The sequence below is a fragment of the Notothenia coriiceps genome, unplaced genomic scaffold (genome assembly GCF_000735185.1).
Source record: "Notothenia coriiceps isolate Sejong01 unplaced genomic scaffold, NC01 NC01_scaffold00037244, whole genome shotgun sequence".
Classification (NCBI taxonomy): Eukaryota; Metazoa; Chordata; class Actinopteri; order Perciformes; family Nototheniidae; genus Notothenia; species Notothenia coriiceps.
This window is the reverse complement of record NW_011369945.1, coordinates 16461454-16474064: the sequence shown is the minus strand read 5'-3', so window position 1 is coordinate 16474064 and position 12611 is coordinate 16461454. Positions and strand designations below refer to the sequence as shown.

The 12611-nt window shown below is 41.2% G+C and overlaps 1 protein-coding gene across 1 annotated transcript; it reads right to left on the bottom strand.

Moving 5' to 3' along the window:
* Nucleotides 1-1005: 1005 nt before the first annotated feature.
* Nucleotides 1006-12026, bottom strand: LOC104965362 (SITS-binding protein-like). Its single transcript, XM_010794317.1, has 7 exons — nt 11815-12026; nt 11453-11603; nt 8832-9029; nt 8137-8405; nt 7895-8031; nt 7037-7158; nt 1006-1146 (listed from the first exon to the last, which is right to left on the bottom strand). Exons 1-7 carry the CDS (start codon nt 11934-11936, stop codon nt 1006-1008), a joined length of 1140 nt encoding a protein of 379 aa, XP_010792619.1. The 5' UTR covers nt 11937-12026.
* Between the last annotated feature and the right edge of the window lie 585 nt (nt 12027-12611).

Below are 12611 nucleotides of genomic sequence, written 5' to 3'. Positions count from 1 at the left end.
TGTAACCTGTGTTATATGTAAATTTAGGCTGTTAGTGGTTGGCCCTGACGTGATGGCTGACCATCTTCCTGGTCCGCCTCCCAAATGATTGGTGATTGGAGCATGCGGGCTCGACGCCTCCAATCGCAGCGCACAGCCGGCGGCACACACTGCTGGAGATGACTACAAAGCCTGTGACTGACGATCACTCAAGAAGCTCTGGCTGCCGTCTAGGTCGACTTTTTCATGTTAATCGTCCTCGGTATCACCGGAAGCTTGATTTGTCTGCGCCATCTTGAGTAGCGTCCCATGGCTCTTATTTCTGCCGGAGAGCCGAGGAGCGATAAGGAGAGCGATAACCGAGGATCCCACCAGGACCATCTCCGATTAGAATCCTGCAGGAAATATTCGCTCCCGCTTCTGTGTTATCGCTCACTGATTTGGACGACGCAGCGATGCACTGATCTGATGCTTCTTGACATGAGAGCAGTACCCCAGCGTGGAGTGAAGAAAATTACATGAACCTCACGAGAGACACTCTCAATGTTATACTGTGTTTTGTTTTAATTTAATGTATCAATTTAGTTACAAATATGTTTATATCTGAACAACAATAGTTGGTCAAAAATAATTTTATTCATTTATGGAAACACTTTCATGATCGCTTTTTCTTTACATTTTCTTTATTGTCATTTCCATTCAGTCAGTCATTAAGTGCTATTAAAATCGTTAATGTGCTACACTATCAACAAACAGGTGTGCAATCCAATGAATGTTAATCTAACTGGTTTTGAAAGATAATATACTCTTTTTCTTTCTGCTCAATCTTTTTATATGTGCACTCTAATCAATATTAATCAAACTATGTTCGTTGTGATCATTTTAAGATGGGCGTGTTGTATCTTTTTGAGATGAGTTTTAAGTTGGATTATATCGGAGTCGGTGATACAACAGATGACACAAATGTTTGTGTCGGTAAATGTGTGGCCGGGGGTTTTTGTGAAAATACACGGGGCAGAGCTGCTGTCAGACGAACAGCTGTGCGGCGTCATCACAAACGACGTCGGCTTCAGGTGACGCTCCGAGGGAACGACGTCCATTGCTCTTAAAACTCATTTCCTGCTTCTCGTTTCCTGCGTCTCTCCATGGCTTCCTGGGTGGTGAGGACTAGACGCAGGGAAAACGACGCAAGTGATGGACGCAAGGATTCCATTTAACGACCTGAGGATTGCAGCCTCTGACATGGGACAGACGCCCTCCGCTACTTGGTCCTCTAGACAGATCTGTTTAACTTGTGGTCAAACTGGTGTGCCCGCATCTCCGTCGTGATATTGTGTATTAGTAGTGTGCTATAGTAGCTTAGTTAGGCTGTAGAGTAGCTTAGTTAGTGTTTAGAGGATTTTGTGGACTGTTGCCTTTTGTTTGCTGTGGTTTTTGTTACAGGAATCCTTTTGTTAGTTGTACACTTTTAAAGTGAGTTTTGTTTCATTCCTTATTTAGTGTATTAGTATTTACCTTTCCCTGTATGCATATTAGACTCCTTTTTTATTTTTTTAGGTCCTCTTTCGTTGTTTATTTTATCAACCTATGCCCTTTTGGCCTTTTTGTTTGATTCCGCAGGGCTGAATGCCTTCACTGCTATTTCACATAAACCTTGTTAATCTGATACCAGTGATATCCAACTGGTGGTGTGGTTGTTGTCCTCTACCCCTTAGAGGGGGACGTAACCGGCATTGATGCTCAACATAAAGATGTGTTTGTGTGGTATCCAAAAACTATGGGACTTTTTCCTTCTTTTTTAGTAAATACCACATTTTCTTCATTAAATAAAAGTGTTTTGCTGTTTTATAATACTATAAAATTGAACAATTTGAACACTTCAGGACTTCTAGGAACTGTCTCAATGATAAGAACTCTCGTGTATAAACAAAAAGTAGGTCAAAAATGACAACAATTTCTGTCCCATGAATGTGGGAAAAAAATGCGTCATAACACAGGAAAGCAGGAAAGTGAAAAGAATAACCAGAAAATGACAAAATGGTGTTTAAGTCTTTGAGTCTGTTTGGCAGTTGGATTTGACTAGGGAATTAAACTAATTTCAGGCTTCCTGAATAGAGTTGTCAGACAGCCTAAAGCGAGAGAGAAGTGCGCGACGAACAGACGCAAGCAACTGAAATTTGGAATATGGAGTGGGTGCAGGAATGAGGACATTTTTCCCAACTCCTGTTCGCTCGTCTGGATGTTTTTTATTAAATGCGTTTGAATGAAAGACTTAGCCGCCTTTAGCTTTAGCATTGGTAATATGCTGTTTAGTTCCTTTGTTAGTGTATATCCTGTTGGAAGAAAATGTTTACTATCATAATGGTTGAGGATGCAAGGAACAGGGAGATGCGGGATGTTATTGTGGGGATGTTTTAGCTGATGTAGTGAAGGTGAGCGGACGGATGGGGCAGCCTGCACACGGGACACCGCTTGTTCCTTTGTCTTCAGCTTCCTGTTTCCTGGCGCACACGTTAGCAGACGTCAGGGCTGAGGTCGAAATAGTCCATTTAGCTTAGGAACCTTCCTAACGGAGTGAAATGACCCGGAAGTACCTCAGTGGGCAGCCATGATAAAAGTTGCCGTTTCGAAATTCTCTAGATATAGGGAAAGGAGGTTTCAAACCTTCCTTTATAACCTACCTTTAGTTAGGAACCCACTGGACCTCCCTCACCGAAAGGAGGAGGGAAAATGCTGCCCACGCAATGCGCTTTTTCCGCCGCAGCATTTGGCCGCGTCCACACAAACGGTTGGTCGTTCACGGAAACAACCGATTATGACGAAAGAAATTATATCATGGAAAGTTACGGTGCTTATGAAGCATTTTAAAACGTATCGTGTAACTTGCCAAAGCTTTGTTTTGAACCGTTCATCAGTATTATAATCAAAAAAAGAGAAATAATAAACGTTAGTTATTTACTGAAATGATCAAATAAAGTCAACATTTCACAGTCTTTACTGAGCTGTGTGCGGGGGTTGTTCAACTTTAAAAGATGTTGAATTGGTGGATATACACGGGAGTGATAGATGTTAAGGACTAACCGTTGTAATAATAAATACATTGTATGGATTTTACAGATCTTTTGCATAAAATCATACGTATTGGGGATCATTTGTATTAATTGTGGACCGAGGGAGGATGGTGACGAGGCATAAGTTTCACTTAAGAAAAATGTGGGTTATTATTACTAAAGAGAGGGGAAAAGTGCATATTTTTGGATATAAACAAACACATCTTATGTTGAGCATCAATGCTGTTACATCCCCCCTCTAGGGGTAGAGGACAACAACACACACCAGTTGGAATTGGTATAATTATAAAGGGTTTATTGTAAATAGCAGGGTAAACAAAGTTGGATTCTCTAAAGTACCGCAGTCTCTTCTCCTAAATCCTTTTGAATTCTCCTATCCACTATTCCTTAACCCCGTGACGTTTCACTCAGAGGTCAAGGGATAGACGATAGGGATAGACGTTAGGAGCTGACTTTTGGATTATCCGACCGCAGCCCTGGTGTCTCGTGCGTCCGTGAACGATGCAGCCGTTCTTCGGACGTGACTGACAAAAAGTTTTGACTTTTGAATGAAGCTTGAAAACGACCATGTTAAATAATCTTCTGCTGAAGCATTCTACGATGAATCAACACCTGGAAATTGTGTTCAATGACAAACCAATGGTACCAAAGCAATACTTTAAGGAGAATGAATGTAAGAGACAAGATGGTTAGCTGTTGAACATAATCTATTTTGAAATGTATTGTGGTCCCTGAGACTTACAAATTAAGATTTTTAAAATCAGGTTGGGGAATCAAATTCCATTTACACATGCTACTTATTGAAATTTCTTCTGCATGACCTTAATAAAGCCTTAACATTTGCAGTCCCAAAAAAAAAGACATAAGAAAAAAACAGCCAAAAATATTTTAAACACACTAATGTGTACAAGGGACAGTGAGTATTGTCTCAGCAAGCTGTACATTGATAAACTGTATATTTATCTGTCAGGCGCTGGCATCACTGTGGATGACAGTGATGCCAGCTTAATTAAAGACTGTCATCTGGTGGAGTGAATGTTACCATGTAATTGTTTAAAGTAAATGTAAAAGTATGGCACACCTGTTTTTTAAAATTTTATTTTAGTACACCTATTTTATATCAATATTGATACTGTCACTCCACGGAGTTCACTCCGTCACGGAGGGGGAGTGTGTAGGGGTAGGGTGTAGGGCGTGGTTTGGGATTGGGCCGCCCTGTTCGCGGGGACGCGCAAAGGTGACGTCATCGCCTGTATTGAGCATTCGCCTACATTTCTAAGCCTTTCTCTCTCTTTTGAATGATATATTTCCCATCAGATTAAACAGCAAACGGCTGAATAAATAATCTGGATACAATTGCGAGGTGGCTCGTTTTAAGGGCACAGTCTTCGTATTGGAACAAAATTCCGTTTTTAAGTGTAGTCACTGTTATGTTCCTACAGAACAGACAATGAAAGGATAAGATGTCATTTGTCAGTATAGTCCTATTTCTTAAAACCTTCTCTGTTGTTTAAGTGTCTGATAGCCTACTTGTTAACCACGAATAGTAAGCAATTATATGATAGTAATGATATAACATAAGCCTATATGATAATGTCAGACACTGTTATTTTCAATCAAGCCTAAGATAATGTGTTCAAACTAGCTTCACTCGCTTTAATTGCTCCTTTGAATGTAATTTTCCTCTGTGGTTTCCTACTCAACACATTTTTGTATTGTAATGCCACTCATATTTTATTTTTTATTTTATTTTAAAGTGACATTGAATGTTTTGAAAGGTTTCCTAAAATAAAGTGTATTATTGATCTTATATCTGTGCCTATACTATTAATGTTCCTTATTTTAGACTCGGTTTTTCCTGGTGTCAATAGGGAAGATCTTCACTGTTCTCTAGATAATATGTTCAGCAGAGCAGGTATTTCTCCTGCCAGATATGGCACCCCCCTACAACTTTGTCCAGGACATTCACAACATCACCAACATCACACTGGTGCTGTTCCCCTCTAGTTTGTGCTCACAAAAGCATTTTACTCTGGGCCCAGCAGGTGAAAAACTAAAGAGGGGCTTCCACATCCGGCAGAGCAGGTGTTGTAACTGCCGGATTTGGAAGCCCCCCTATATCTTTGTCCAGGATAGTCACAACGTCACCAAAAATGTTTTTTTTTTAATGTTTTCAAATATTATTTTTTAGAATATCTTAGGCCCTGACGGCTCGCCACTGATGTACAGCAAGGTACCATAATACCACAGCTCTGTACTGCTATATCACAGTACTTCCATGGGCATGGTAACTGTAAAGTCACAGTACGTAGTTGTACTTTTATTCTAATTTACTGTAAATTACTGTGAAATCCATGCAACTAGTAGCCAGTAATTTACTGTAAATGTACAGCCAAAAATGTTACAGTGTAGTCATTGTCAGCCAACATGTGGGTCTCATTTTGCATACCAAGCATGTGTTTCATTAGTATCCGGCAAAATATATTTTTGAAAAACTAAAGCAAAAAAGGCCTTTCCTTAACAAAATCATCTGCCTTAAGTAGTTCAGGACATGAATAGTATTCATATTATATATTATGTATGATATTATATAACTATGAGCTCTGCAAAATCCATTTGTGCCATCTCTACATCCAGACATGTAGACAAAACTTAAGACTCAATGTTGACTTAGTGGTTTTAACAGTGTCCACGTCTTTCTCCTGTCTCCCTCTGTCCAAACTCCTTCAGCATTCCTTGAAGGGTCACATCCTCTTCAGTGTCCCATGACAAAAACCACATCTATAAAACATTTCTTTTTATGAGTTGGGATTGAGAACATTTGAAGGAATGAGCTTGAAGACACAGCTCGGGTTTGAGTGGATCTTTCTCTAAATGAGAAGCCAGGCATGTGTGTGGGTTTGAGGTTTGATTCCAATAAAGCTGCTGCTGTGACCTGTCTACGACTGAACAATCCCACATTCTGGAAATGAAGGTGTGCCACAATTAAACTAAGCATTAAGCATGTATAAAGCAGGTCTCCTCCAAAGTTTCTTCTTAGTCCCACTTCATCCGAGTTTATAAATTGAAGGCCACGCATGAGACCGAAATGGAAAACATTGCTGCTGTCAAACGTCTAGCTGTCCAAAAGGCCTATTTTTATCTTTGTCACGCAACACAAATCACAACCAATATATTTTCGCTGCCTCAGTTCTCTCCTAGTGGAAGAAAAAAGTTGATCACTCCCACTCTGTCACACTTGTCAATTACTCATGGAAATGTTAATTGCCACAATAAAGTATTTTTCCAAGACTTGTCCCCAAATTCATTATCATTCCTGCTCAAGTGGCTCTTGAGAGTGAGAGTGAGCCATACATCTAGAGAAGGGATTGTAATTCAGAACAGATGTACTCCTAACCACAGGTGATGTCGGGAGGGGGCCAGGCCACCGCTCCCATTGAGGAAAGGACAAGGGAGGGGGTAAGAAAATAGACCTAACCCTCCTGGTGGGAACCTGAGCCATGAAAAGTATCGATGTCAGTCACCGGACTCGCTGAGATTGTAGGCTTTGTTTTCCTGCCGGGCAAGGTGAACTGTACATTCCTGCTTTCCAGCAGAGAGGGACAGGGTTTAGTCCGGAATCTGAAGCTCTGATAGACCAGGTTTCAGCAGCCCTCATGCCTCTTGCAAACACACCGGTGGGAACTTCTCATCCTGACCCTCAAAAACTGAGGAGAGGCTGCTCTCTTGTTTTTTTTCCGAGAAGGAAATATAATCTTGCTTGTTAACAAATCTTGAAAAAAACACAAACCTGTTTTTTGAACGCTATTGTAATCTTTTCTAATGTCAGTGAGAAAAATGTAAAGACTGCTCTTCAGCCTGCATGGCTCTGCGGTGTGGTTCAAATTCAGAGTGCAGGGTTAGAGTGTGTTAAGGTGACTTCATGGGGGGCTCTGCTTTGTAATGTATTTTTGGTTGAGTTTTTTACAAAAAGTATTCTAGTTTACCCGGTCCTCTCCGCAGACCCAGGGTGGCGTGTGGAAGCTGATAACAGGAAGGAAAGCTGTGATCTCCAGCCAACGGATGAACAACTCCTCATCTGTGACCAGGTCTCCAGAGAGAGAACCACCTGCAAGGAGAGAGAGAGGCAGAGAAAAATGCCATACATGAAAATGGTAGACTCAAAAATATCCAAGAGGAAACATGTACGCTAGGTGATTTTGGAGACATGGTCAGGTTGTCTTTTTAGCTGGACATAAGCTACTAAAGCACGGGAAAACATAGAGGGAGTTGGAAGTGAATGAACCTTTTAACATAGCTAGCATCAGGTAAAGCTCCCTCAGGCGATACAGAAGTCATTTTAATGGTTGCTAATGTCAGTCATTAATATTAAACATGTTTAAAAGCTAGCGGCTTCTGGTAAAGACCTTGCCAAATTTGTTCTTTGTGGTGTTTCAGGATCTGGCTTATATGAATGGTGTTTGATTAATAAATAAATCATTAATACATTGATAGGAGGAAATAGTGAATTAAGGAAATTATAAAGTTGCATAATCCTTGCACAATTTTCACACCTACCAGAAGTGACATACAGTATGGGGCACATGAACGTGCCATGTTTTACGAAGGTCAGAGAGCAATTACAGTATATCAGGTCTTTTATTCTGTCTGTAGCAGTGACACTCTCAGCTGTTTGACTGCTATTGCAGGAATTTGCTATACTACACAAATTAACCTAATTTATGTCCAAAACATCTAGAGCTATTTTGTGCCTATTTCTTGATGAAGTAGTGAAATAAAGATGCTCTTTTTAGGACATATGACGTACTGAGGTGAGAAAATGTACTCATAGGCTGTGGTATTACCTACTGCATCAGGAATGAGGAAGTTGTATCCCAGCAGAGTGTGGTGCAGCAGGGAGGGAATGATGCCCTTCAGGCCCATTGGGCTCCAGTCGGACTGCAAGGGGCTCATCCTCACAAACAGAGGCTTGTGGCTTGACCTGAGACACAAATAGCATCATAAGAAGTGGAAGGAGTAATCTCACATTGGGAAACATCTCTTTCTGTAAACAGTGGCAGTTGGTACTGATGCTCGAGGGAGTTACCGTGTCCCCGCTGTAACGATGGTGGAGTCTCCTATCCGTGTGGCCATGTCGGCCAGCAGGCTGATGTACTTGTCTCCCCCGAGAGCCTGTGGAGGCCTCAGAGCTTGCTCCTCAAACAGATTCCCCTCAGCCCCCTCGAGCACCACATACTCCATCCCTAGGTGTGCCTGCAGGGACCCCACCCTGTCCAGAAACCAGCTCACCGCTCCAGGGTTGGTGATGTTTAGCTTTACACAGAACTTTCCTCGCCACTGACTCATCACAGGGATCTAAAGGGGAAAAGTAGAGTTTACACAACGATCATTTTCAATTTTTGCAATTCATTATTAACTACGGCTCCTCCGCTGTTGCAGTTTTAGATTTACTGTTTTAGGCCATGCTCAAACTGCTCTGCTTTTTATCAATCTGCAACTTGTGAGAAGAGACAGGCTGCAAGGCAGATGGAAATGGTCTACTTTGGAAAAAATAGCTGTTTCTGGTTTCTCTTTTTAATGGGGGTTCTCAAAAGTTGAGGAAATTGTACGTTTTAGACATGGAATATGTTTTCTGTGAATGGACCGATCACAAGGCAACTCTTTACTACAACAACAACCAGAATGAAATTAGAGAAACCTCGGGTAAAAGTTAACATGCAGAGCACAGGGAACGCAGCCAAGTGCTTCTCAGGATGATGATGAAGTCCACTCAGTTCTCACCAGCTGTCCCTGGGGCGCTGAGGGGAGGCTGAGCCAGAAGGCCTCGGTGCCGTCCATGAGGGAGGTGTGGAACTGCATGGTGTCCACGCCCAGGAAAGGGGACAGGGTGATGGAAATGTTAAGAAGCTTGACAAGTGGGAGGTCCCTGGTCAGTCTCTTGGACATCCCCCTTTTCCTGCTGTTGAGGTAGTCATGGTCCTGCAGAGAGACAGAGACATTCACTGTCATATCTGAATCAACAGTTAGAAAAGTGTCAACATTCTACACTCAGAGGGAAGCCTTACATCTTAATAAATGCTACACTTCAAATGACGATAAAATCATTGTATCGTATCGTACATACGATACAATGATACTTTTTCGTCATTTCAAGTCAGCAGCTCCATTTCCAACATTAACAAGGACAAGAACCAAGGGAAAATACAGTTAACGTAACATTGCAATCGGTAAATCCAATATTTTCAAGACCCCTTGCCAACATTTGATCCACGAAAAGAATGCTTTAATCTCACCTTATTAAATCGTAGGACCCTATATTTTAGATTTTATGGTGCAGGACATTGCAGTCAGAGACAATGTTAACATGTTATTATAATGGTAGGTTGATCATAGAATTTCTCAAAGGGTTGACCTACAATATGACTTTTGCCCTTTTACCATATATCATAATCCTTTGGTATTTACATGGACAAGTCAAAACAGAGATGTCAGGTTACATAACTCTGGAATGAAACCTTTTAAGAATACAACGAATGAACCCAGGAGGTAAACCAGCTGTGGGAAGAAAAGGGTGGATTAGCAGGTTATGTAATTTTCGTAATGCTCCCCTTTGTCCTGCTTCTACCCTGAATTTGAGTTCTGCATAATTGACAAAATAAAATAAATTCTGAAAAAGATGACCCAAACATATTTTTATAGTAGATTTGCGAAAAGCTGCATTATTTAGTCTGAGTAATGTTTTTAGAAACATGACAGCCTAATAATAACTCCACTTCCAGTGCCTGTAATTCCACACTAATATGGAAACTCGGAAAGAAGTGTGACTGATAATTTACGAACACTTGTAAAACTGGCTTTAAAGAGAAGCCTAGTTTTATTTACAGAGGGTCATTGTTGCCTTTTACACCTCAGTACACTTAATGGACAAATTCCATACGTTTCCAGGCAGCACTGTACAGTACACATGGCTTATTCTTTATGGCATTTATGGAGGGGAACTGGATGACAACAATACCTTTGATGTACCAGAAAACTTCACATTGTGGGTAAAGGAAACTTGTTTTAACGTCGACTGACGTGCGTTATTCCTCTCCCTCTTCTTAATCCTTTCACACCTTCTGAACTAGTAAAGGAAACATATACTGTAGGGTTTGTGTGTGTGTATATTATAAACTCTGCCTCCTCTTATATTTCATGTTCAGGTCAGATCGCTGCATCAAGTGTGTCTTGGCTGACATCCCTTCTTGTCTCAACACAACCATTTCTTCACCATCCCACGGTTACCACTCTCAGAGCAACCTGAGATCAGTTCTGAGAGTCTCTGTTTGTCTTCTCTCGGCTATATCTGTTTTGTAATGGAAGATCTCAAGTATTGACTTAGATCCACTTGACAGTGGTCCTGTTTCTAGGCAGTATAATTAAATCCCAAATACTGGGAGTATAGTCTGTGATCATGATATCAGATTTACAAATGATGAGACATATTTCCAAGAAGTGGCCAGTGTGCTGTGGTTTACATTCAGACTTATTTTTCAACATAAGGACATGAAGTACTTAACCATCTTTTTTTTCTACGCTGTGACATTTCTGTGAACCCGTCCCCCCTCATTCCCTCCTCGCCCGTCTCCGGCACTCTGGAGATTTACTTAAGTTGAAAAGTCTTTCATCTCTACTGTAGGCTTGACCAGTTTTGAGCCTCTGACCAATGAACCCTCGCCAGCTTCACAGCCCAGATGGTTAAGGAGGAGGATTACAGGAGTCTACAGCTACACAGTGCAAGAATAAAGGCTGAATAAAAGATCATTTGCACCATTAGAGATATGCTTATAGCAGAAGGCTACTAAACTGAATATGCTTAAGTGAAATGCGAACTACTGTAAGGTTGCCAGAGTATGACAGAAAGTAAAACTTTGATAACATTGGCTACAAACATTTTGGTAAAACAGCTTCTCTGTTGGTACAAACATACTTTTTTATAATTAGAGCCAAGGGTTGCAACTAACAATTATTCATCCCTCACACTTTATTTTCACGATTAATCGTTGATCGTCAGAAAATATAGAAACAAGTCTATCCCAGTTTCTCAAAGTCCAAGGTGATGCCTTTAAACGTCTTGCTTTGTCTGGTCAAAACCCACAGATATACATTTTAATGTGATTTATAACAAAGCGTAGTTGAATACTTGATTCTGATTGGTCAATTTGGACATTACAGAGGTTGTTAATTTTCTTTTAAGAGAACATTCCGTTGCTAAGGAGCAACAAGGGACCAATGCATGTGCCAGTCATATCCATCTGCAGAACAGCATGACTTTATCTTTTAAAGGTTGCCAGTCTACTAAAGACTCTGAGGCTGCAGTAAAGAGACAGTGTGGCGGGCAGTGAGGAGTGAGGAGCTCGTACCATGTCGGAGAGGAGGGTGGTGGAATGTTCATTGAGGCTGATGACTCCCTCCCCAAGCTGGTGTCTCTTCAGACGATTAGAGAAAGTCCTCAGCTCCCTCTCCACCTTCGGCCCCGAATCCATGTTAGTGAGCAGCTTCCAGAACGGCAGCCTGTAGTACACACAGAGGGATGATACGGATCTGCTGCTCTGAGGAACCTGGGTAAAGTGTAGTTTATCACTCCCTAAATACCCAGAAAGTTGTAGTCTGTGGTAACTGGAACCAGAGATGCACCACGGCTTGATTTATTGATAATATGAATCAACAAAGTTCCACTTCTGACAAGTAACCCACCACTAATCCTCAACTTAACTGAACGTACCACAGTGTGTTCATGTTGGGCAGCTCCCTGCTGTGCTGGTACAGTTGCTGCACTGCTTCCTGGTGAGCAGCTTTCACATTGTTGGCCACACACACGGTGTACTGCAGAGGCTCTCGCTCCATACTGGGCAGCGACTGCAGGCAGAACTGCTGTCGGCTGTCCAGCCCCAGCTGCAGAGGAATATCAGGAGAAACAAGCACTGCCACACCTGCAATGAGAAAGAGAGGGGAGAGGGCACAGGGTGTTTATCACATTGTACTGGTCAGAGATCCATACTTGATGCTTCAGATCCGTCTATATTATGAAATACATCAAAAATAGTGTTGTTACCAATTAAAAATACTTGCTCAGCGAACATTTTTAAATAAAATACAAAATATGGGTAGGCACATTTACAAAATATGGGTAGGCACATTTCTTTTTTTAAAGTTCTGTCAGATCAGTCAATTTCCCACATCATAGATTTAAGGTGGAAAGCCATGGTGCATCATGGGAGGCTCTGACAGTCAAAGTAACAATTGAATGAGAACAACCAATAGAAAAGCAACTGGGGAACATCAACAGTCCTTGATGACGCATTCATTATTTCATAACAATAAAAGAGATGATTTTTTAAGAAAGATAAATATAAGAACAGTAGAGCAAGCACAATTCCAAAAACATCTCCAACTTTACAAGCGACAAATTGATTGAGTGCAAAGGCCACAAAACCCCTGTCCTTCCACCTAATACTGACAACAATCTAGAACAAATAGTATTCTATGTACCACCTAACACTGCAGTGGAGGGTAACACAA